Here is a 27,380-nt window from a genome sequence, read left to right as displayed (position 1 = left end):
GAAAAGTTTAAAGGAGATTTGCAAATTTTTCTTTAAACAAGTTCAAGTTTATTGTCATCTGACTGAATACATACAGTTGCAAGAAAATGTCTGTGAACCCTTGACATGGTTTTCTCCATTAAATACTCAAAATACCAAGGTATACCCCAGGCTACTGTGGGAGATGAGGGAGGAGATTGCTTAGCCTCTGGCAATGATCTTTGCATTATCAGTGGGGACAGGAGAAGTTCCGGGTGATTGGAGGGTTGCAGTTGCTGTTCTCTTATTCAAGAAAAGGAGTAGAGATAGCCCAGGAAATTATAGATAATAATTGAGTCTTACTTCAGTGGTTGTTAAGATGATGGAGAAGATCCTGAGAGGCTAGATTTATGAACATTTGGAGAAGCATAATATGATTAGGAATAGTCAGCATGGCATTGTCAAAGGCAGGTCGAGACCTGACGAGTCTTGACGAAGGGTCTCGACCCGAAACATTGACTGCTCATTTCAACAGATGCTGCTCAACCTGCTGAGTTCATCCAGCTTGTTTGTACGTCTTGATTTGACCACTGCATCTGTAGTGTACTTTGTGTTTAGGTACAGAGGAGATGTCGGATAAGTTTTTTATGCAGAGAATGATGAGTGCATGGAGTGGTCTGCTGGTGACAGTGGTGGAAGCGGATACAATAGGGTCTTTTAAGAGACACCTTGATAGTTACGTGGAGCTTAGAAAAAATAGCGGGCTGTTGGTAACCCTAGGTAATTTCTAAAATAAATACATGTTCGGCACAACATTGTGAGGCAAAGGGCCTGTATTGTGCTGTAGGCTTTCTGTGTCTAAAAATACAAGTGAAGAGCGCAGCACAGGTAAAAAGTACAGTAAACAGCTCACTGTCCTAGTGATGAGGCCTGGGTGGTGACACATTAGTCCCACAGCCTGAGGGAAGAAACTATTACCCCGTCTGGCAGTCCCAGTCCTGATGCTCCTGTACCTCCTCCCTGATGGTAGTGGGTCAAAGCGAGAGTGGGAGATGCCTGGAATGCCCCATCAGGACATACAGTAGGTGAGGCATATAGACAGACAATGAAGGGATACAGACCATGTGTAAGCAAAACAGATTAATTTTTGCCCATGATGGGCTAAAAACTAAGTGAAACAAAGGCTATTCTGGGTAAGAGTTCAAAATCCAATGAAAAGAATTTTCATGTCTGAGTAACCTTGGAACTTCAGGATGTTTGTCTGTTGATCATCTGTCCAAATCAAATATTTAATGATTAAACACGCATCATTTGGTTTTAGTTTTTTTAAAAAATCATTGGTGCTTAATGTATCATGGTTGTCCATCATGTTCAATGACAGGAAGCCTGTGCAGGAAAGTTTTTAAAGTAGAAAAGCCATTACATTGGGGCAGTTCCACTCTCGACCTTAGAAGAGTCCATAAGACTATAAGACATAGGAGCAGGTTTAAGCCATTCAGTCCATCGAGTCTGCTCCACCATTCCTTCATGGCTACTCAACCCTGTACACCTGCCTTCTCACCATGTCCTTTGATGCCCTGACCGATCCGGAAATGATGAGCTTCTGCCTTAAAAATACCCATGGATTTGGCCTCCCACTGCAGTCTGTGGCAGAACATTCTACGGATTTACTACTCTCTGGCTAACAAAATTCCTCCTTACCTCTCTTCTGGAGGGTTATCCCGCAATTTAAGGCTGTGCCCTCTAGTTCTGGATACACTGACCATAGAAAACATCCTCTTATCTAGTCCTTTCAACATTTGGTAGCAACAATGAGATCCTCCCTGCATGCTTCTAAATTCCTATGAGTACAGGCCCAAATCTGCCAAATGCTCCTCATGTGTTAACCCCTTCATTCCTGGAATCATGCTCATGAACCTCCTCTGGGCTCTCCAATGCCAACACATCCCTTCTCGGAAAAAGGTCCAAAACTGTTGTCAATACTCCAAGTGTAGCCTGACTGGTGCCTTATAAAGGCTCAGCATTATCTCGTTGCTTTTATATTCTATCCCCTTGTAATGCCAATATTGCATTTGCCTTCTTTTCCACAGACCCAACCTATAAATTAACCTTCTGAGAGTCTTGCACGAGGACTCATAAGTCCCTCTGCACCTCTGATGTTTGCACTATTGTTCCTTTTACCAAAATACATTATCATACATTTCCCAACAATGTATTCCATCTGCCACTATTTTTTTACCAATTCTTCCAAATTTTTCTAAGTCCTGCTGCAATTATATTGCATCCTCAGCACTATTTATCCCTCCAGTTATCTTCGTATCATCCACAAACTTTGCCACAAAGCCATCAATTCCATTATCCAAATTAAATGACAAACAATCTGAAAAGTAGTGATACCAATAATGACTCCTGAGGAACATCACTAGTCCTTTGTCCACCTTGCTTGTTCTTGAAGAGCTCTAACTGATTTGTTAGGTAGAAACCATGCTGACTTTTACTTATTTTAGCATTAGTCTCCAAATAGCCTGAAACCTCGTCCTTAATAATGGACTTCCAACTCTTTTCCAACCACCAAGGCTAACTGGCCTATAATTTCCTTACTTTTGTCTTCCTCCCTTCTTAAAGAGTGGAGTGACATTTGTAATCTTCCAGTCCTCCGGGACCATGCCAGAATCAAATGATTCTTGAAAGAGCATGACCAATGCATCCGTTATCTCTTCAGCACCCTCCCTCAGGACTCTGGGATGTAGTCCATCTGGCCCAGGTGACTTATCCACCTTAGGACCTTTGTGTTTGTCCTGCACTTTCTCTATGCATAAAAAAGCTTACCCCTGACATCTCCTCTGCGCACTTACTTCCAAGCACCTTAAAACTGTGCCCTCTCATGTTAGCCCAGGCATGGGCAAACTACGGCCCGCGGGCCATATGTGGCCCGTTAAGCTTTTTAATCCGGCCCGCAGAACTTGATGAAATTATTTTAATAAACCTTGTTAACGTTTTTTCCCCGCAATTCTGGCATTTTCCCAATAGATGACGCACTCTATATACATTTGTGGCGACCCATTTCCTGGCACATCCGAACCGGCTCACAATTAGCCAGCGTTCCGACTAAGGGAGATAGTCTGCGGGGATTTGCGAGCACAGAGCTTTGGAGCCTCTGCGCCACGGGGGGCCAGGTTGAGGGAGGCTTAAAAGTCAGGCTGGGGATTTCGAATAAAGTTTTTTTCTTCAACTGCAGTTACCGACTCCGTGTCATAATTTTAGCGCTGCATGTAGCACACTGCTACACATTGACCTTTGTTGAGGTGCAGCGTATTACTCCACATTTGTGCTTTACTCTTTGTTCGGCTCGACCTATTTGTGTGAACAGGCGTTCAGCGTCATGAACATCAACAAAGCCAGCCACAGATCCAAGTTAACTGACCAACACCTCAGATCCATCCTGAGAATCGCCACAACAAAACTAAATCCAGACTTTGATGCGCTGGCTAAAAAGGGAGACCAACAACACTGTTCCCACTGAAATTAAAAATAAGTTTCTTCGTTGTGTTATGTAAAAAATGCATTTGAAAATATTTTTTTCAATGAGCCTTACATGTTACATGTCATTTCTGTTAAGTGATGGACATGAGTAGTGTGCAGGTGCACGTACATTCTCAAAATAAAAAATGCGTTCCAGATCAAATAACGGGCTCCGCATTCTGGCGCGCTGTCACTGTTCTGTCTTTGTGCTGGTCGTTGTTGAGTTTTGGCACAGGGGACAATTGAATAAGAAGGAGCAGGACAAGTAGACCTGCATCTCCTACTGTTTTTGAAATAAAGACAGTCAGGAGGAGAGTGATGATGATTATATCTTGAAGGATAACAGAATTTTCAGTGCTTTAAAATACTATTAAAAAAGCTGTATTTTATTCATTAATTTTCAGTGTTTTAAAAGTCATTTCAATAAATAGCTAAATACCATGGGACTTCAAAGACAGATATTTTGTTGCAATGCATTTGTTCATTTTCAATTGAAATTAAAGCACATGTTTTCTACATATCCCATGATATTTTATTTTCTCTTATGAGGTGTATTACCAAAACACTCCGTCCATCTGCTCCTGGTCCGGCCCCCCTGCCAAATTTTAGAACCCTTTGTGGCCCACAAGTCAAAAAGTTTGCCCACCCCTGTGTTAGCCATTTCAGCCCTGGGAAAAAACCTCTGACTATCCACTCAATCAATGCCTCTCATCATCTCATACACCTCTCATCCTCCGCCACTCCAAGGAGAAAAGGCTGAGTTAACTCAACCTATTTTCTTAAGGCATGCTCCCCAATTCAAGCAACATCCTTGTAAATCTCCTCTGCACCCTTTCTATAGTTTCCACATCCTTCCTGTAGCGAGGTGACCTGAACTGAGCGCACTATCGAAGTAGGGTCTGACCAGGGTCCTATGCCTTATGCCTTCTTAACCTGCACAGCAGCTTTGAGTGTCCTATGGACTCGGACCCCAAGAACCCTCTGATCCTCCACACTGCCAAGAGTCTTATCATTAATACTATATTCTGCTATCATATTTGACCCACCAAAACAAACCACCTCACACTTATCTGGGTTGAACATCTGCCACTTCTCAGCCCAGTTTTGTATCCTATTGATGTCCCGCTGTTACCTCTGTCAGCCCTCCACACTATCCGCAACACCTCCAACCTTTGTGTCATCAACAAGTTTACTCACCCATCCCCCCACTTCCTCATCCAGGTCATTTAGAAAAATCACGAAGAGAACGGGTCCCAGAACAAATCCTGAGGCACCCCACTGGTCATCGACCTCCGTGCAGAATATGACCCATCTGTAACCACTCTTTGCTTTCTGTGAGCAGCCAATTCTGGATCCACAAAGCAAGGTCCCCTTGGATCCCATGCCTGCTTACTTTCTCAATAAGCATTGCATGGAGTATCTTACCAAATGCCTTGCTGAAATCCATTTACAGTACATTTAATGCTCTGTCTTCTTCCTCTGTGGGACATATCTATCCTGTGCCTTGTGAACTATTCCCAGAAACTTCAGCCATTTCTGCTCTGTCATCATCCCCACCAGTATCTTCATCCTGTCCACCTGAGCAAGTTCCTCTCTCATGCCTCTGTAATTCCCTTTATTGCACTGCAATACTGATACTTGTGAATCGTAGTATGAATTCAATCATATTATGATCACTGTCTCCTAAGGGTTCCTTTACATTAAGCTCGCTAATAAGTTCTGGGTTATTACACAGCACCCAATCTAAGATGGCCTTTCCCTGAATATGCTCAAGCACAAGCTACTCTAAAAAGCCATCTCTTAGGAATTCAACAAATTCCCTCTCTTGCAATTTAACACCAACCTGATTTTCCCAATTCCCTTGCATATTGAAGTCCCCCATTACATTTGTGTCATTACCCTTATTTACATCCCTTTTCCAGTTCCCTTTGCAATCTCAACCCCACGTCTTGGCTACTGATTTAGAGGCTTGTATATGATTTCCACAATGGGTTTTTTAACCTTGCAATTTCTTAACTCCACCCACAAAGACTCAGCATTCTCTTGACCTCTTTCAAAAGACGACCACCTTTGCCTTCCTGCCTGTCCTTTCAATACAAAGAATATCCTTTGATATTAAGCTTCCAACAACGGTCTTCTCTCAGGCACGACTCAGAGATGCGCACAACGTCATACTGACTAATCTCTAGTTGCGCTGCGAGTTCATACTCCTTATTCCAAAAAGTGATTATTGTGTTTTTACGCTGAGGTAGTGATGGGGGTTATGCAGGTTGGTTCAGGGACTGATGGTTGAAGGGAAGTAGCTGCTCTTGAACATAATGGTGTTCATGAATCCCATTTCAGTCAGGAGTTTATCACTTTTAAAAGATATATGGATGTTTATGGTGCCTCCATCTCTTTATTCATGCACTGGGTTCCAGACCTAAAGTACTAAAGGGTGGATAAAAATTCCCTCCTCATCTTTCAGTTAAATCAGTGTCCTACACTAATTTAACTTTTTGCTAAGAAAATTAGCTTTTTACCAGTCACCCTGTCTAGACCCTAAGTCTTCCCTCAGAGGCATCATGGTCAAGTAGTGGTTAGTGCAAGGCTATTAGAGCTCAGGACATCAGAGTTCAGAATTCAATTCCAACAGCACCTGTAAGCATTCTTATTTCCTCCCTAAGGAATGTGTGAGTTTCCTCCCAGCATCCAAAGATGTACTGTTTGGTAGGGTAATTAGTCATTGTAAATTGATTAGGCTTGGGTTGTAGGGGTGGCATGGCTCTCAAGACATAGTATTCTACACTATATCTCTAATTAAGTAAAAATAACCAAGTTTGTCATCAAACCATGGCACCATAATTTCCTCTTTAACTGAATCTAAATTTCTTAATAAATCTGCCATGATCAAATGGTAGAGAAGTTTCAGTGAGCCAAGCGGCCTAATTAGCTCCTCTGTCTGTTTTCTGGTCTTATTGTGTATTCCTCTCCAAATTCATCTTTACTGCTCCTTGGTGAATCTAGCCTGTCCCTTGAATAGCTGCCTAAACTATCCAGGCAACTTGCTTAAATCTCTGTAGCCACGCCGCCAGGTCCATCAGCAAACTTAATTGTGCCACCCGCATTCCATTCCAGATCTATGACACCACAAAGAATATTGGTCACAGTGCTGAGACCTTCAACCTTCCGGTTACTGAAATTCCAGCTGATTAAGACTCTTATTTCTCCACTCAGATCTCAATCCCCTGTGCCAATCTCAGTGGGTTCCCATTAGTTTTTACTTGATTATCCAATCTGCTTTACATATTTCAAATCTTTAACTGAAATTTGTACTACCTCCATCAACCCTCTTTTTAAGCTCCTGAATGTTTGTATTTGTCAGACATGGCCTTCCCTTGACAAGACTGTTCTCAGAGTTATTGTTTCACAGTGAAAACAGACTTGATGGGTCAAATGGCCTAGTTCTGCTCCTGTGTCTTATCTTGGGTATCTGCATTTTGAATAATATTTTTCCTCAATAATTTTAGAGGGAAGATTAGCTTTGTCACGTGTACATCAAAATTTCAAAACATACAGTCAACTACGTTATTTGCATCAACAGCCAACAAACAAGCATGTGCTGGTAGCAAGTGTCACTTCTAGTGCCAACTTAGCATCCCCACAACTTACTCACCCTGGCCCGTACGTCTTTGGAATGTGGGAGGAAACCAGATCATCTGAAGGAAAACCACATGATCACAGGGAGAATATACAAACTCCGTACAGCCAGCACTGGGAATTGAACACTGGTCATTGGCGCTGTAAAGTATTATGCTCACCGCTACACTGTCGACAGAGACAGCCAACCGTGCCTGGACAGGAAACCTGGCTCAGCCAGACCAGAAACTAAATGAATGGTGCTGCTCCGAACCAAGTCTGACTGAAGTACAGATTCATCACCAGAACATCCCTTTAATATTCTGCCCACCAAACGCTATCAAAATCAGCGTACCTGAGAACATTTACAGCAATGCAAACTTAACAATTAAAAGAAAAGATAAATTAATTACAGTACACTCAGACCCCGCTTAATACTGAGGATGTGTTCCTTGGAGGTGGAGCACTATGTAAATCAGTGTAGTGTGGGTCATTATAACATTACACAATCAGGCTTGTGTGCCTGATTTAATTCGAGCTATGTGAGATTTTATGTAAAAACAGTAATTTGTAGAGTAACAAACAGGCACATAGGTCTAGCCTGTACATCAGTGGAGCAGCAACACAGTGGAGGGAAATGGGTGGTCGTTACACTTAGAGGAGGGATCAGGCTGTGGGTCCCCCTCTAACCTTGGCTGCTTCTTCAAGCAGGCATTGAGATTTGACTGCAGTTTCCTTTCATGAAGCAGTTCTCAGTAGCAGGAAATCATGTGAACACCTCTCTTGGCCTTTTTGCTTTGCTCCCAGTCAGGGTCATTCTGTCCCTGTTCTAAACTGACACCTCCAAGTTCAAGTTCATGATAATTTAATATCATTTCCAGTACACAAGTGTAAAGGAGAACAATATAATTGTTACTCTGGATCCGATACAGCACAAAAAAACGCAAGATAACACAATAATAATTTTAAGAAACAGAATAAATACGTAAGATAGCTTTTATATATATATATATATATATATAGATTAATCACATGTTCATAAAGTGACACAGGAGTGTCTGTACATAAAGTGACTGATAGGAAATGATAAAGTGGTGATGGTTGGGGGTGTAGAGTGGTGGGTTAGTGGGTGGAAGTGTTGGTGAACTGTACTCAAAAAAAAGTCTGGTGGTCTTTACGTGGATGCTACATTGCCGCTGCCTTTGAATTTCAATGGTGGGAAGGGCTTTACCCACGGATGGACTTTTTGTAGGATTTTCCATTCAAGGACATTGGTGTTTTCATCCCAGGCTGTGATGCAACTGGTCAGTATACTCTCCACTGCACTTCTATAGAAGTTTGTCAAAGTTTTAGGTGATATGTTGAACCTTCGTAAACTTCTAAGAAAGTAGAGGTGTTCCTGTGCTTTCCTTGTAATTGCACTTGCAGGCCCAGATCAAATCCTCTGAAATTATAAAACCAAGTTGCTGACCCTCTTGACCTCTGATTCCCCCAATGAGGCAATGAAGATTGGCTTATGGAAGTCCAATTCCCTCCTCCTGAAGCCTATAATCAGCTCCTTGCTCTTGTTGACATTGAGAGATTGTTATAGCAGCTAGATTTCTATGTGTGTGTGTCTTCAATTTGGCCAACTACAGTGATGCCATCATCAAATTTAAAGATTGAATTGGAGCTGTGTTTAGCCTCACAGTAATAAATGTAAAGCAAGTAGAGCAGGGTGCAGGGCTAAGCACACAGCTTGTGGTGCACCTGTACTGATGGAGATTGTGGAGGAGATGTTGTTACAAATCCGAACTGACTTGGGTCTGCAAATGAGGAAATTGAGGATTCAGTCGCACAAGGAGGCATTCAGGCCAAGGTCTTGAAGTTTATTGCTCCATTTTGAGGGAATGATAGTACTGAATGCTGAATTGTAGTCAGTCAAGAGCACCTTGATGTTATGTATCTTTGCTGTCCACGTGTTACAAGGTTGGGTGAAAAGCCACTGAAATAACATCTACTGTTGACCTGTTGTGACGGCAGGCAAATTGGAGTGGATCCAAGTCACTTCACAGGCAGCAGTTGATATGATTCATCACCAACCTCTCAAAACACTTTCATCACTGTGGATGCAAGTGCTACAGGACAATAGTCATTGAGGCAGGTTACCATGTTCTTCTTGGGCACTGGTATAACTGAAGCCTGCTTGAAGCAAGTGGGTTCCACAGACCGCTGAAGCAAGAGGTTAAAGATATTGGTGAACACTCCAGCTTTGGGATGGGAGTCGGGCAAACAGTCTATGAGCACAGTGGGTAGAAGCTTTCATAATGTTTTTGGCCCTTTAACTGCACCTTTTTGTATGTATAGATACAATATATATTGACCTTCCTTTTCCTTGTCACCAGGTGGCCAGGCTGCCAGAAGAGGCCGTGGAGGAAGTCGAGGAAGGGGTAGGTTTGCTGTCAGGCGAGACGGGCCAATGAAGTTTGAAAAAGACTTCGACTTTGAGAGCGCAAATGCACAATTTAACAAAGAGGAGATTGACAGGGAGTTCCAGAATAAGCTGAAATTGAAAGGTAACATTCCATTTTGTTCTGTGCACTTAACGCACCTGAGACCAGGTGACTATCTGTAAGAGCTTATTTCTTTTGGGTCAAATGATGGGTTTGAGTCATTGAATTACCAAATTGTTAAAACTAAGACAAATGTTCCATATTGACAGAAGAAACTTACCTTCATTTGGTGCTTCATGGTAGCGTAGCAATTGGCGCAACGCTATTTCAACTCGCATCAAAGTTCAAACCTGACGTCCTCTGTAAAAAAATTTGTACATTCCTATCTATGTGCTCATGGGTTTCCTCTGGATGTTCTGGTTTCTCCCCACAGTCCAAAGACATACTGGTTAGTAGGTTAATTGGTTGTTGTAAATTGTCCTGTGATTAAGCTAGTAATAAATCAGTCGGTTGCTGGGTGGCATGGTTTGTTGAGGTGGAAGGGCCTGTTCCGTGCTGTATCTCTAAATAAATAATTTAATCCAGAAAGACATTTGCTGATTCAGCACTAACTGGGTTGAGAAAGTGTAGTTGGCAAGGTAGTGAATGAGAGTGAAATACCGAGAGTTTTCCACTTGATTTATTGAAGATGCAGTTTATGAATCTTGTGCATTTGTGTTTGGGATAAATCATAAATATTGGATTGCTGAGAAGATGTAATTTACTGTGGAAACAAGAAAGAAATGAGAGGAATTTAATGCAAATTCCTGAACAGTGAAGGAAATTGACTCAGTGGCACTTTTAATAGAGAACTATGAAGTGCCATGTTCCTTAATGTTGTCAAAACCGGAGGAGGAGTGTGTGGTGTGAGTAGTGAGGATAATCTTTCACTATCTATTCAATGCTCCCAATGGCATGCATCTCAAATAGTCTCTGACAACCAAATCCAGCTCCTGGCCTTCACATGTGGCTTAACTACTAAACCCAGCAGAACTGACAGGAGAAGAGGCATGGCTGGGTTACTGGTGTCTTAAAACCAGTCTCGGAGTGTAGAAGGCAAAAGGATTCCTTGGTAGCATAGTAGTTAGCAGGACACTGTTACAGTTCAGTGCATTATGGAGCTCTGACACAGCCTATAAGGAGTTTGTGCTTTCTCCCCACAGAATACATAGGTTTTCTCCCACAGTCCAAAGATGTATTGCAACTCTACAAATCTCTGGTGAGACCGCACTTAGAGTATTGTGGTCAATTCTGGTCACCTCATTAAAAGAAGGATGTCGAAGCTATGGAGAGGGTGCAGAGGAGATTTACCAGGATGTTGCCTGGTTTGGCATATGGAGCAACATTAGCAGAGCTGGGACGTTTCTCTTTGGAGCGTAGAAGAATGAGAGGGGACTTGATGGAGATCTACAAGATTATGGGAGGCATAGATAGGGTGGATAGTCAGTACCTGTTTCCCAGGGCACCAATAGCAAACACCAGAGGGCATATGTACAAAATTAAGGAAGATAAGTTTAGGGGAGACATCAGGGGTAAGTTTCTTACACAGAGGGTTGTGAGTGCCTGGAATGACTTGCCAGGGATGCTGGTGGAGGCTAAAACATTAGGGGTATTTAAGAGCCTCTTGGACAAGCACATGGATGAAAGAAAAATGGAGGGTTATGGGGTAGTGTGGGTTTACTACTTTTTTTTAAGGATTATATGGGTCAGCACAACATGGAGGGCTGGAGGGCCTGTACTGTGCTGTAGTGTTCTATGGTTCTAGGGCAGGGGTGGGCAAACTTTTTGACTTGTGGGTTCTAAAATTTGACAGGGGGGCCGGACCAGGAGCAGATGGATGGAGTGTTTTGGTAATACACCTCATAAGAGAAAATAAAATATCATGGGATATGTAGAAAACATGTGCTTTAATTTCAATTGAAAATGAACAAATGCATTACAAGAAAATATCTGTCTTTGAAGTCCCATGGTATTTAGCTATTTATTGAAATGATTTTTAAAACACTGAAAATTAAATGAATAAAATACAGCTTTTTTTAATAGTAACAGTTATTATTTTAAAGCACCGAAAATTCTGTTATCCTTCAAGATATTATCATCATCACTCTCCTCCTGACTGTCTTTATTTCAAAAACGGTAGGAGATGCAGGTCTACTTGTCCTGCTCCTTCTTATTCAATTGTCCCCTGTGCCAAAACTCAACAACGACTAGCACAAGGACAGAACAGTGACAGCGCGCCAGTATGCGGAGTGCGTTATTTGATCTGGAGCGCATTTTTTATTTTGAGAACGTTACTGCACCTGCGCACTACTCATGTCCATCACTTAACAGAAATGACGTAACATGTAAGGCTTATTTAAAAAAATATTTTCAAATGCATTTTTTACATAACACAACGAAGAAACTTATTTTTAATTTCAGTGGGAACAGTGTTGTTGGTCTCCCTTTTTAGCCAGCGCATCAAAGTCTGAATTTAGTTTTGTTGTGGCAATTCGCAGGATGGATCTGAGGTGTTGGTCAGTTAACTTGGATCTGTGGCTGGCTTTGTTGATGTTCATGACGCTGAACGCCTGTTCACACAAATAGGTCGAGCCGAACAAAGAGTAAAGCACAAATGTGGAGTAATACGCTGCACCTCAACAAAGGTCAATGTATATTAGAGTGCGTCATCTATTGGGAAAACGCCAGAATTGCGGGGAAAAAACGTTAACAAGGTTTATTAATATAATGCCATCAAGTTCTGCGGGCCAGATTAAAAAGCTTAACGGGCCGTAGTTTGCCCATGTCTGTTCTAGGGTATTGGTTAGAGATTAATTGGTCATTGTAAATTGTCCCTTGGTTATGATAGGCTTAAATCAGTGGGTTACTGGACGGCCTGGTTCGTTGTGTGGAAAGGGTTTGTTCCGTGCTGTAAGATGCATTCCAGGACCTATGCATTTGAAGTGTACTGATCTCCAGTGCCATATCATTGCAGATGAAACTGACAGCCACCTCCTATACTTTTCAAAGAAATATCACACAGTCTGTCTCCACAAGGAAGGGAAGCTTAAAACTAGAGGGTACAAGTTTAAGGTGAGAGGTAAAAGATTTAAAAGTTGCCTGATGGGCAACTTTTTCACAGAGAAGCTGATACATATTGGAGCCCGAGAGTGGTTGAGGCAGGTACAATAACAACATGTAAAACATTTGGATAAATAGACAGATAGGAAAGGTTTAGAGAGATGTGGGCAAATGGGACTAGCTTGGGCATCATGTTTGGCATGGATGTGTTGGACAGAAAGGCATTACTCTCTATTTATACTGGAGGTTGATAGGTTCTTAATTAGTCAGGGCATCAAAGGTTATGGGGAGAAGGCAGGGGAATGAAGTTGAGAGAGATAATAAATCAGCCACAGTGGAATGGTAGAACAGACCCAATGGGCTAAGTAGTCTAATTCTGCTCCAATGTGTTATGGTCTTATAACACTCTGACCTGAACACTATTCATCCAACCAGCATTGCACAAAATGTGTTTATTGGTCATTGGTCTCCTTTTTGAAATGAAATGAATTGGGATATTTATTTTTTTATTTAGCAATACGGTGCAGAATATGCTCTGACAGCCTTCCAAGCCACGTCGCCGCAGCAACCCCCAACAAACCCGATTAACCCTAACCTAACCACAGGACAACTTACAATGACCAATTCACCTACTGACTGGTACGTCTTTAGACTATGGGAGGAAACCGGGGCACCCGGAGAAAACCCACGCATTCCATGGGGAGGACATACAGAGACTCATAACAGCACACTCCGTAATTGAACTCTAAACTCCAGAAGGCCCCAAATTGTAATAGTGTCGCTGTGCTGCTGAGGCATCCATGTGGCACCATGAAAAATCAGGGGCTGGAAGTACGAGTCTCAGCTAATTTCTCTTTCACCATTTCTAATGTAAAGCTTAACATTTTAATTAAAGACACTCAGCAAAACGGTGAGAGGTAGTAGGACAAAGCAACTTACAGTGAGACAGGCAAACCCCAAATAGTGGTGGTAATTGGTAATAAACACAAGAAATTCTGCAGATGTTGTAGATCCAGAGTAACGCATACAAAATGCTGGAGGAATTCAGCAGGTCAGGCAGTGTCTGTAGAAAGGAATATATCGTCAACATCTTGTGCCAAGACCCTTCATCAGGACTGGAAAGGAAGGTAATGGGGAGTGAAAGTAAGAAGCTTGCAGGTGATAGGTGAGACTAGCTGAAGGCGTGAGTGGGTGAGGGAGAGGGGTAAAGTAAAAGAGCAAGAGGATAAGACATGAGAGAATAGGACCAATCAAATGTGACAGTGGAAAAATATGTGTTTGGAACCAGAGGAGATAGTGGAGCTTCAGTGTTCACTACAGAAAAGGACCTTGGCGATTGTAGGGATGACTTACAGTGGACTGAAATGCTTGAGAATTTAGACATTAAGGAAGAGGATGTGCTGGAACTTTTGGAAAGCATCAAGTTGGATAAGTCACTGGGACCGGACAGGATATACACCAGGCTACTGTGGGAAGCAAGGGAGGAGATTGCTGAGCCTCTGGCAATAATCTTTGCATCATTAGTGGGACAGGAGAGGTTCCAGAGGATTGGAGGGTTGCAGATGTTGTTCCCTGATCCAAGAAAGGGAGTAGGGATAGCCCAGGAAATTATTGACCAGTGAGTCTTACTTCAGTGGTTGGTAAGTTGAAGGAAAAGATCCTGAGAGGTTGGATTTATGAACATTTGGAGAGGCATAATATGATTAGGAATAGTCAGCCTGGTTTTGTCAAAGGCAGGTCGTGCCTTACAAGCCGATTGAACTTTTTGAGGATGTGACTAAACACCTTGATGAAGGTAGGGCAGTAGATGTAGTGTATATGGATTTCAGCAAGGCATTTGTTAAGGTACTTCATGCAAGGTTTATTGAGAAAGTAAGGAAGCATGGGAACCAAGGGGACCTTGCTTTGTGGATCCAGAACTGGCTTGCCTACGGAATGGTTGTAGATGGTCATATTATGCATAGCAGTGCTGTGCCTCAGGGATCCGTTCTGGGACCCCTTCTCCGTGATTATGACAAGGATGAGGAAGTGGAGGAATGAGTTAGTAAATTTGTTGATGACACGTAGGTTGGTGGTGTTGTCATAGTGTGGAGGACTGTCAGAGTTTACAGCAGGACATCGATAGAATGCAAACCTGGGCTGAGAAGTGGCAGATGGAGTTCAACCCAGATAAGTGTGAAGTGGTTCTTTTTGGTAGGTCAAATATGATGGCAGAATATAGTATTAATGGTAAGACTCCTGGCAGTGTGGAGGATCAGAGGGATCTTATGGTCCAAGTCTATAGGACACTCAAAGCTGCTGCGCAGTTTGACTGTGTGGTTAAGAAGGCATAAGGTGCATTGGCCTTCGTCAGCTGTTGGATTGAGTTCAAGAGCCGAGAGGTAATGTTTCAATTTCACGCAGAAAGTGATGACTGCATGGAATGGGCTGTTGGCGGCCGTGGTGGAGGCGGATACAATAGGATCTTTTAAGAGATACCTGGATAGGTACATGGAGATTAGAAAATAGAGGGCTATAGGTAAGCCTATGTAATTTCTCAAGTAAATACATATTCGGCATAGCATTGTGGGTCAAAGGGCCTGTATTGTGCAGTAGGTTTTCTATGTTTCTAAAAAGCTGGGAGATGATAAGTGAAAGAAGCAAAAGACTGAAGAAGAAGGAATCTAATAGGAGAGTGAAAGAAAGGGAAGGAGGAGGGACACCAGAGGGAGATGAAGAGCAGGTGAGGAGAAGAGAAGACATAAGAGAGGAGCCAGAATGGGGATCGATGGGGGAGGGGGTAGAAATTACCAGAAGATAGCATGATCCTGCTTCAGCCTTTGCTGCTCCAAGGAAATCAAACCAGACTTTTTGAGCAAACCCAAGGAAATCTGCAGATGCTGGAAATTCAAACAACACACACAAAATGCTGGTGGAACACATCAGGCCAGGCAGCATCTATAAGGAGAAGCATTGTCGACATTTTGGGCCAAAACCCTTCGTCAGGACTAACTGAAAGGAAAGGTAGTAAGAGATTTGAAAGTAGTGGGGTGAGGGGGAAATGCAAAATGATAGGAGAAGTCCGGAGGGGGTGGGATGAAGCTAAGAGCTGGAAAGGTGATTGGCAAAAGTGATACAGAGCTGGAGAAGGGTAAGGATCATGGGACGGAAGGCTCGGGAGAAAAAAAGTGGGGGGGGGGGAGCACCAGAGGGAGATGGAGAACAGACAAACAACTAAATATGTCAGGGCTGGGGTAAGAAGGGGAGGAGGGGTATTAATGGAAGTTAGAGAAGTCAATGTTCATGCCATCAGGTTAGAGGCTACCCAGCCGGTATATAAGGTGTTGTTCCTCCAACCTGAGTTTGGGTTAATTTTGACAGTAGAGGAGGCCATGGATAGACATATCAGAATGGGAATGGGATGTGGAATTAAAATGGAATTAAAACCTGGACTATTCCTCATCCCACCCTGTCTCTTGCAAAAATGCTATCCCCTTCTCACAATTCCTCCATCTCCACTGCATCTGCTCTCAGGATGAGGCTTTTCATTCCAGGACGAAGGAGATGTCTTCCTTTTTTAAACAAAGGGGCTTCCCTTCTTCCACCATCAACTCTGTTCTCAAACGCATCTCTCCCATTTCACGCACATCTGCCCTCACCCCATCCGCCCTCCACCCCACTCTGGATAGGGTTCCCCTTGTCCTCACCTACCACCCTACCACCCTCCAGGTCCAACGTATAATTCTCCATAACTTCCGCCACCTCCAACAGAATCTCACTACCAAGCACATCTTTCCCTACCTCCCTCTTTCTGCTTTCCACAGGGATCGCTCCCTACGCGACTCCCTTGTCCATTCATCCCCCCCCACCCCCCCATCCCTTCTCACCGATCTCCCTCCTGGCACTTATCCCTGTAAGCGGAACAAGTGCTACACCTGCCCTTACACTTACTCCCTCACCACCATTCAGGGCCCCAGATGGTCCTTCCAGGTGAGACGACACTTCACCTGTGAGTCGGCTGGTGTGGTATGTTGTGTCCGGTGCTCCAGGTGTGGCCTTTTATATATTGGTGAAATCCGACGCAGACTGGGAGACCGTTTCACTGAACACCTATGCTCGGTCCTCTAGGGAAAGCAGGATCTCCCAGTGGCCACACATTTTAATTCCACGTTCCATTCCCATTCTGATATGTCTATCCATGGCCTCCTCAATTGTCAAAATGAATCCAAACTCAGGTTGGAGGAACAACACCTTATATACCAGCTGGGTAGCCTCCAATCTGATGGCATGAACATTGACTTCTCTAACTTCCGTTAATGCCCCTCCTCCCCTTCTTACCCCAGCCCTGACATATTTAGTTGTTTGTCTGTTCTCCATCTCCCTCTGGTGCTCCCCCCCCCCCTTTCTTTCTCCCGAGGCCTCCCGTCCCATGATCCTTACCCTTCTCCAGCTCTGTATCACTTTTGCCAATCACCTTTCCAGCTCTTAGCTTCATCCCACCCCCTCCAGTCTTCTCCTATCATTTTGCATTTCCCCCTCCCCCCACTACTTTCAAACCTCTTACTATCTTTCCTTTCAGTTAGTCCTGGCGAAGGGCCTCGGCCCGAAACGTCGACAGTGCTTCCCCTTATAGATGCTGCCTGGCTTGCTGTGTTCCACCAGCATTTTGAGTGTGTTGTTCAGACTTTTTGAGTGTCATGATGTAGATGAAAATCTCCATCTCAGGCAATGTCCTAGTGAATTTCCTCCAGCACAGTCATTGAGCACTGCAGCTTAGAAAAGGGCCCTCGGCCCATCTAATCTCGGCCTACACCTGGGCCATAGTGCTCCATACTCTGTCATCCATGTACCTACCCAAAACTTGCCTTTAATATTGCAATTGAACCCACATTGACCTCTTCCACTGGCAGCTCGTTCTACACCATTCTCTGAGTAAAGACATTCCTCCTCAGGTTCCCCTTAAGTATTTCACCTTTCACTCTAAACCTATGAGTCTAGCTCTAGTCTCACCCACCTCACCTCGGGGGGGGGGGGGGAATTGCATATATTTACCCTATCTATACCCTTCATAAATATACAACATCTTATATTGTATATTTTTATAAGATCTCCCTTCATTTTGCTACACTCCAGGGAATCAAGTCCTAACCTATTTAACCATTCCTTATAACTCAGGTCCTTAAGTCCTGGCAATATCATTGTAAATTTTCTGTGTACTCTTTTGATCTTATAGACATCTTTCCTGTAGGTTGGTGACCAGAACCACACACATACTCCAAATTTGGTTTTCACCAATGTCTTTTACAACTTTAAATAATATCCCAACTCCTGTACTGGATACTCTTACTTATGAAGGCTAGTGTACCAAAAGCTCTCTTTACAACCCTATCTGTCTGTACCTATGATGACACTTCCAGGGAATTATGGATCTGTATTCTACCACACACCTCTGTGCCCTACCATTCACTGTGTATATTCTACCCTGGTTCTTCCTTCCCCCCCCCCCCCCCCCAATGTACAACACCTCACACTTGTCTGCATTAAATTCCATCTGAAATTTGTTACCCTATTTTTCATGGAGCCATCGGTTTTCCAATGTGTGATGATCAGAACAGCCTTAATGTAAACCAGGTTTTATATCATTTTATCATTGGTGCTAATTAAGGCACCAATACTGTACATATTCTTCACATGAATTTGCGCAACACCCTTCAGGGCACTATTCCTCTAAGCTGCGTGAGTGCCTGGCCACACAGTAACCGAAATGCTCCTACGCACATAGTCTTTGTTGCTGCACAGCTGGTATAAAGACAGATTGGAAAAAGTTTGAAATGTGGAAGATTTTCTGTAGTACTATAGTTCATTATATCCTTCAATTAATAAATAAAATATATGACTTTTCAATTTTCATTCTAAATATTCACAGTATGCATAATTATAAAAAAATATTTAAAGTGGCATGCAGTATTTAGGCTGCCTTTTTTTTTTAATTCCTGTTCTGGACAATAGATAGTCTGTGCAACTGGTTTAAAAAAAAATGAAAAGGATCATAGTTTCATGGATCCTTGGATATCTGCTCCTCAATACTTCCCATCTTGTTAACAGATGATAAGCAACCAGATAAAGCGGAAAAGACGATAAATGGAGAAGATAAAGGCGACTCGGGGATTGAAACACAAAACAGCGAGGGAAATGCTGATGAAGAGGATACTTCAGGACCGAAATGCTACTATGACAAAACCAAATCATTTTTTGACAACATCTCCTGTGATAATGAGACAAGGTATTTATTTGTTACAAGCTCCCTCACTTGCCCCAGCTCCTGACTTCAATTCCAAACTGGCCCTCTCCTGTGATTTGGCCTCATACTTCAAATACATGCGTTGGGACTTGATGCTTGGTTGCTTGGAAACAAAATCTTAGTAGAATACTTAAGAATCAGGTTTAATATCACTGGTATATGTTGTGAAATTCATTGTTTTGCAGAAGCAGTGCTTTGCAATACATAATAAGAATTATAATAAGAAAGATGTATAAATAAAATAAACAAGTATTATAAATGAGAACAAAAATGGGGAAAAAAGTAGTGAGTTAGTGGTCATGGGTTCATTGCCTATTCAGAAATCTTATGGTGGAGGGCAAGAAGCTGTTCCCTGAAAAGCTCAGTCTCCTGTACCTCATCCTTGATGGTAGCAATGAGAAGAGGGTGTGTCCTGGGTGATGGATGCTGCCGTCTTGAGGCATTGCCTTTTGAAAATATCACTGATGCTGGGGAGGCTAGTGCCCATGATGGAGGTGGCTGTAGCTTTTACTGTTCCAGTGTAGCATCCACTCCATACCAGACAGTGATGTTAGAATGCTCTGCATTGGATCATTTGGGGCTTAAGATGTTTGAGTGTGCAGGAATCATGGGATGTTACATCAAAAATGGGTACTTGAAGCCCCATCTATAAAGATTTATGTGATGACAGGGTACAATCCAGGATCGGTATAGCCTTCTCTAATGTTAGATACGTATGGAAACTTCTGTGTTCATTGAGAATTCAGTTTAACTCTCCCTTCAGCTATTTTTCTTCCAGGGATCGGAGACCCACCTGGGCTGAGGAAAGGAGGATAAATGCAGAAACATTTGGAATCCCGCTGCGCCCAATGCGTGGACGTGCAGGCTACAGAGGCCGTGGTGGCTTTGCATACAGGGGTGGGCGGGGTCGTGGCGGGAGAGGAAACTATGGACCTCCCCGTGGTGGTTTTCGTGGAGGATTCAGAGGAACCCGTGCTGGAGACAGAGAGGTTTCAGACTTTGAATACAGGGTAACTCTTCCCAGTTTTTCTTTTCAAAACATTCAAAAGTTCATTTTATTGTCAAAGTGCACATGTACAATACAACTCTGATATTCGTCTTCTCTGGATAGCCATGAAATACAGGACAGTCGTGGGCTGGAACATCAAAAACCCCAAGCCCCAAAAACAAAAGACAATAGCATGAAACCCCCCCGCCCCCAACCGCTCCTCTCCTCCCCTGCAAAAGAAGTGACAATTTAATTGTTCATATCCTGCCAGAGATTAAAATGACAGATTTACTGGCAGCTTTCCGAAGGTTGTTTCAGATAAATGTCATGCATTCTAAGTTTGCTATTCTTGGTGACCTATGATGTTGGACCATAAGATATAGGCTCATCAAGTCTGCTCCATCATTCCATCATGGCTGATTCATTATCCCTCTCAATCCCATTCTCCTGCCTTCTCCCCATAACGTTTGACACCCTGACTAATCAAGAACCTATCAACCTCAGCTTTAAATATACCCAATGACTTGGCCTCCACAGCTGTCTGTGGTAATGAATTACACAGATTCACCATCCTCTGGATAAAGAAATCCCTCATTTCTATTTTAAATGGATGTGCCTCTATTCTGAGGCTCTGCCTTCTGGTCCTAGACTCGCCCTCGATAGGAAACATCCTCTCTACATTTATTCTATCTAGGGTTTCCAATATTTGATAGGTTTCAATGAGATTACCCCCCCCACCCCCATTCTTCTAAACTCCAGTGAGTAGAGAACCTGAGTCATCAAACACTCCTCATATGTTGCTGGAATCATTCCTGTGATCCTTCTGTATACCCCCTCCAATGCCAGCACATCTTTTCTTGGATATGGGGCCCAAAGCTGCTCACAATATTCCAAGTGGGATCTGACCAATGCCTTAAAGCTTCAACATTGCATCCTTACTTTTACATTCTAGTCCTCACAAAATGAATGTTAACATTGGATTTGTCTTCTTTACAACTGACCCAACCTGCAAGTCAACCTTTAGGAAATCCTGCAGGAGGATCTCAAGTCACTTTGTACCTCCAGTTTTTGAATTCACTCCCCAGAAAGAAAACAGAAAATACCACAATGCATGACTATACACTTCCCTATATTCCATCTCCTGTCAATTTCCCCTTTCTCCTGTTCTGCTTCCACAGCACTATGACATGATGGACTCTTGGCCTCACAGTCTACCTTGTTATGGCCTTGCACCTATTGTCTGCCTGCTCTGCTTTTTCTTTGTATTTGTAGCAGTTTATTTTGCATTTGTGTATTAAATCAGTGCACAGTTGCAATGAACTGACCAGTATGGATGGCATGCAAAAATAAGGTTTTTTGCTGTACCTCAGTACATGTGACAATAATAAATCACATTACTAAGTGTTACTACAGCATGAATTCTACCTATCACCCTACACACTGGGTGATAGGTAGAAAATGGCCATTTGACCTCCCGATATCTGTTGAATTCACTACCACAGACAGCTGTGGGGCCCAACTCAATGGGTATATTTCAAGTGGAGGTTAATATGGTCTAATCAAGAACCTAAGACATAAGAGCAGAATTAGGCCATTGAGGCCTGTTGAGTCTGTGCCTCCGTTCAGCCATGGCTGATCCTTTTTTCCCCTCCTGAGCTCCACTCCTCAGCCTTCTCCCCGTAACCTTTTATGCCGTGTCCAGTTGAGAACCTATCAAGCTCTGCCTTAAATACACTGAAGGACCTGGCCTCAACAGCTGCCTGCAGTAATAAATTTCACAAATTCAACACCCTCTGGCTAAAGAAGTATCTCCGCACCTCTGTTTTAAATGGACGTCCCTCTATACTGAGGCTGTGCCCTCTTCTCCTAGACTCCTCCACCATGGGAAACATCCTTTCCACATCTACTCTGTATAGTCCTTTCAACATTCGAAAGGTTTCAATGAAATTCCCCCCCCCCCCCCCACCTCATCCTTCTAAATTCCAGCAAGTACAGACCCAGAGCTTTTAAATGTTCTTTGTGTGATAACCCTTTCTTTCCTGGAATCATCCTTGTGAATCTCCTCTGAACCCTCTCCAATGCCAGCACATCTTTTCATAGATGACAAGCCCATTACTGTGAGGCCTCACCAGTGCCTTATACCTCAGCATCACATCCTGCTCTTGTATTCCAGACCTTTTGAATGAATGCTAACATTGTATTTACCTTCCTCACCGCCGACTCTTATCTGCAAGTTAACCTTTAGGTTGCATTTCAGATTTTTGGGTTTTTCCCCATTTAGAAAATAGTCTGCGTATTTATTTCTACTACCAAAGTGCATGATCATGCATTTTCCAACATTATTTTTTATTTGCTATTCTCTTGCCCATTCTCCTAATCTGTCTAAGTCCTGTATCTTACCTGTTTCCTCAACACGACCTGCCCCTCCACCAATCTTCATATCATCTCTAAACATCAACAAAGCCATCTATTTCATCATCTTAATCATTGATATGCAGCATAAAAAGAAGTTATCCCAACACCGACCCCTGTGGAACTTTAATAGTCACTGCCAGCCAACCAGCAAGGATCTTTAATTCCCATTCACTGCCTCCTGCCAATCAGCCAATGCTCTAACCATGCCAGTAACTTTCCTAAAATATCATGGCCTCTTAACTTGGTATGCAGCCTCATATGTGGCACTTTGTCAAAGGCCCACTGGAAGTCCAAAGACATAAAGTCCTCTGCATCCCTTTTATCTATCCTACCTGTAATCTCCTCAAAGAATTCCAACAGTTTTGTCGGGTAAGATTTTCCTTCAAGGAATGCTGACTTTGTCCTATCTTGTCATGTGTCACTCCATAACCTCATCCTTAACAATTGACTCCAACATCTTCCCAACCACTGAGGTCAAGCTAACCGGTCTATAATTTCCTTTCTGCTGCCTTTTCTCTTTTCATAATGAATGGAGTGACATTTGCCATTTTCCAGTCTTCTGGCATCATGCCAGAGTCCAATGATTTTTGACAGATCGTTACTAATGCCTCCACAATTTCTCCTTCTACCTCTTTCAGAACCCTGGGGTGCAGTTCATCTGGTCCAGGTAACTTATGTGCCCTTGGGTCTTTCAGCTTTTTGAGCACCTTCTCTCTCGTGTTGTAGTAACTTCACTCACTTCTCTTCCCTCATACCCTTCCAACATCTGGTACACTACTGATGTGTTTCACAGTGAAGACTGATGCAAAATATTCATTTAGTTCATTTACTATCTTTTTGACCCCCATTATTATTTCTCTGGCCTCATTTTCTAGCAGTCCTACATCCATTTTCATCTCTCTCTCTTTTATTGTTTACATATTTAATTTCACTTTGATATTGTTTGCTGGCTTGCTTTCATGTTTCATCTTTTTTCTCCTAATGATTATTTTAGTTGCTGTCTGTAGGTTTTTGAAAGCTTCCCAATCCTTGTCTTCCCACTAATTTTTGCATTGTTGTATGCCCTTTCTTTTGCCTTTACATTAGCTTTGACTTACCTTGTTAGCCAAGATTGTACTATTTTGCCATTTGAATATTTCTTTGTTTTTGGAATACTGTATATCTATACTGCACCATCATCATTTTTCCCAGAAACTCACGTCATTGCTGCTCTGCTGTCATCCCTGCCAGCATCTCATTCGAATTTACTTTGGCCAACTTCTCTCTCATACCACTGTAATTTCCTTTACTCCACTGAAATACTGCTACATCAGACTTTACTTTCCCCCTATCAAATTTTATGTTGAACTCAAATCATATTGTGATCACTTTTATATGGATCCTTTTATCTTAAGTTCCCTAATCACCTCCGGTTCATTACGTAACACCCAGTCCAGTATAGCTGATCCCCTAGGAGGCTTAACAACAAACTGCTCTTAAAAAAAAACTATCTTGTATCATTCAAATAGCTTATTTTCCCAATTGACCTGCATGTTGAAATCTGCCATGAGTATCATAACATTGCCCTTTTGACTCGCCTTTTCTATTTGCCATCGTAATCTGTGGTCCACATCCCAGCTACTATTGGGAAACCTGAATTACCTGCCATCAGGGTCTTTTTACCCTTGCAGTTTCTTAACTCAACCCACAAGAAATCAGCATCTTCTGATCCTATGTCACATTTTTCTACTGATTTGACGCTATTCTTTACCCGCAGATCCCCTCTGCCTACCTTCCTATGCCTCCGATACAATGTGTAACGTTAATCGGGTATCAAAGGTTACAGGGAGAAGGCAGAAGATTGGGATTGAGATAGATAATAAATCAGCCATGATTGAATGGTGGAGCAGACACGATGGGCCTAAAAGAGCACCCGGGGTGGGGGGGGACTATGTAATCGCAGGGAAAACATGTAAACTCCACACAGACAGCACCAGATGTCAGGATTGAACCTGGTTACTGAAGCTGTGTGACAGCAACTTCAGCTTAGAATTCAAACTTCAACATTGTTTAATGTAATTTCCAGTACACAAGTGTAAAGGAGAATAAAATAATTGTTACTCCAGATCTGATGTAGCACAAAGAAAACACAATAAGATTAAAGAACACAATAAATATGACTAAATGAGATAACTTATATATATTAATTGTATGTCTATAAAGCGACACTAGGCACAAGTGTGTTTTTAGTGTAAGGTGACTGACAGGATATGATAAAGTAGTGGTGAAGTTAGTGGGTGGAGGTGTTGATCAGCCAGCTGCTTGCTGTCTTTGAGTCTGGTGGTCCTGCATGGATGCTATATAGTCTCCTCCCTGATGGGAGTGGGACAAACAGTCCTTGAGCAGGGTGAGTGGGATCCTTTTCCAGCACCTTTCTGTATATATGTCCTCGATGGTGGGTAGACTGGTGCCATTGATGCGTTGGGCAGTTGGGAGAACTAAGAACAAAACTGATTTAACCACAATATAAATCTTTTATTAATTTCTTTCCATTTTTTCCTCTACAGAAGGACAATAAAGTTGCTGCATAGTATACAAGACAGCGTTTGCAAAAGAAGGACTTTAGATCTACTTGGTTCAGAGAAAGTGTTTAGTTTTAAACTTATTTTTGACAGCAAGAATGAAGAAATAAATTTGCTGTTCATCTGTCACCAGCACTGGTATCTACGTGCTTGACTTCAAAGGGGGAACACGCAATGTCTTGTTGTGGAGAAGGTCTGTCTTTATGATGTTGAGCATTAAATATTTGTCTTTGAAATAGAAGGAAAATTTGTAAATGTATAGATGAGACAAAAAAATACGACTAGTATGTTGGAGCTTTCCAGTATTTTTGCATTGATAATGAGAGCGCTTTCTTATTACTGAAAATGTTTGATAAAATGCTGTCAGTTGCAAGAAATACTGTATGCAGCCGGCCATCTACTGTGATTTGCATTTTGACTCGCTCTGATTCACAAGAAATTACATTGAAAACTTTTAAGATTTATTTTTTTCAGTGAAACAGTAAAACAGCTTTATTGTGCGTAGGATATATATAAAAAAACTCAAACTTAACACACGGCTGTGCTTATCTTATAGAGGAGAAAGATGGAATCAGAAATGTTTTGTGACACACTCCTCTCTGGAGATAGCTAATCTTCACCACCTTCACTCCCAACCCAGTTGGGTGGGGATGATTTACAAGATTCTGCTTTATGAAGATGTTCCCCAATAGAATTTTTGATATTGAACCAAAATATGAGGGGGAGATACAATACATAGTGTTTTTTTTTAAAAAATCAGTAAATTTAGCTATAAGGCATATAAAGCATAAAGGGATCCAAAGAGGAATAATTTTTGATTAATGTAGATATTATGTGAACAGTTTCTGAACTCTGGTGTTTGCAAGTAATATATAGTGTATGATTAGTCCCCCCCCCGATAACATATTTACCAGAAATTGAGGTTGAAGGTGCAGGAGATGAAATTTCTCTGTTGTCCTTGTTCATCTTTCATCCACTTCCTTGCTATATATGCCATGTATCAATAAAAGTAACTCTACACTAAGTATAATTGAATGATTAACAAATATCAGTCATGAGCTTGACAAAGTACTCACAGGAGATTTCCTTCTGTGCGTCATGAGATCCAAGCTGCTTGATTTGAATTATTTTTGTGGTACTTGCTGCCGATTTTATTTGAATTTTTCATACATTCTTTGTGGGGAGGGGTGGAAATCTTTTAGGTCAGGGGTGAGTGAGGGTGTTCAAGGAATCCAGGTAACTAGATAATCACTAACTTCATGCTTATCAGCGTGGTGGAGTTGTCCGCAATCTGGCCACAGGTTCGTTTGAGTTTGTTTCCTGCTGCACCATACATGAAACAGTTGTGAAACAGAAATATATAAATAATGCTTAGGAATAGCATTAGCAAGTGTGCAGTTTCCAGTGAATTTTATGGGAAGGGGTAGATGTTTGAGAACACATTATTTAAGAGAAGGTGAGGATGGGACTTTTATTTTAATTTTACAGTTCAGAGATGACTCCCACCAAAAACCAAGTCCAACTTTGACCTATGGGGTCTTCATTGTTATTAGTTCATACACATGACAGGACATTTATTTTTGGTAGATACCATTATTATCCCCCAGAGTTGCACATTAGGGTTATCTGGCTCTTCAATCACAACTCAGTGTCATTTTTACAGAATGAATCCCAAATATAATTTGAACTGACTGAGATTGTCCTGACCTGTGGATGTCATGATATACTAACAACGGTCTGGAAAGATGCCGTGGACAGGCTGACGACTGGTGACAATATGCCACTGTTCAAGTGGTACCTCCTGTTTATTTGAATCAAACTGTCCCTTTTTGGCATTTGACTAAATGGGTCAGAAGCTGTGAAGGAAGAATTTTTCTATTTTTTCAATCCTCCTTACCTCTCAATATTAATCAGATGCTTTCATTATTTACAGCACGGTATTTCGATGTACCTTCTTTATACCTCACTGACCTGACGTGCAGTTTTTATTGTAATAATAAATAAACTATTGTTCAGTAAATTCAGCTGCCTGTTTGTAGGACTGCATTTATTGAAAAAGAAACAAATCAATTAGTGGTTGAGAAGATGCCGAGACCCCTGATGAAGGGTCTCGGGCCAAAAAGACCACTGCTGATTCATTTCTACAATGCTGCCTGACCTGCTGAGTTCCTCTAGCATTTTGTGTGTGTTGCTCTAGATTTCCACCATCTACGCAATCTCTTGTGATTCTGTTGTGGAATAAATCCCCTTACTGATCCTCAGTGCATTGGCTCTGCTGAAGTAGGAATGAGCTACAGGAGAGTTATTAATTTCACTTTTTGTAACACTTCATGAGTGTCGTGGGTGGGGAAGTATTGAAACCTATACATTGACTTGTACCCTTCAAGGGTGATGAGCCAAATGACCTGCTTGCAATAAGCTGAATGATAATTTTCTTCAGTTACAGAGAACTCTACTGTTAGTCATAAACACAAGAGATTCTGCAGATGCTTCAAATTCAGAGTAAC

General features: G+C 42.2%; 1 protein-coding gene across 2 annotated transcripts in view; it reads left to right on the top strand.

Annotated features, from left to right (window-relative positions):
* Window positions 1-26,897, top strand: part of LOC132407076 (protein LSM14 homolog A-like) — an 87,447-nt gene extending 60,550 nt beyond the window's left edge. For both annotated transcript variants that reach the window (XM_059993345.1, XM_059993344.1), the window contains 4 exons: window positions 9,483-9,653; window positions 18,714-18,891; window positions 19,673-19,919; window positions 24,859-26,897. In XM_059993345.1, the coding sequence (XP_059849328.1) occupies window positions 9,483-9,653; window positions 18,714-18,891; window positions 19,673-19,919; window positions 24,859-24,882 (620 nt within the window). In that variant the 3' untranslated portion in view covers window positions 24,883-26,897. The remainder of the gene's footprint in view (window positions 1-9,482; window positions 9,654-18,713; window positions 18,892-19,672; window positions 19,920-24,858) is intronic.
* Window positions 26,898-27,380: the final 483 nt, after the last annotated feature.

Source organism: Hypanus sabinus, chromosome 17 (genome assembly GCF_030144855.1).
Source record: "Hypanus sabinus isolate sHypSab1 chromosome 17, sHypSab1.hap1, whole genome shotgun sequence".
NCBI lineage: Eukaryota > Metazoa > Chordata > Chondrichthyes > Myliobatiformes > Dasyatidae > Hypanus > Hypanus sabinus.
The sequence above is the reverse complement of the archived record's forward strand: the minus strand, read 5'-3'. Positions and strand labels throughout refer to the sequence as shown.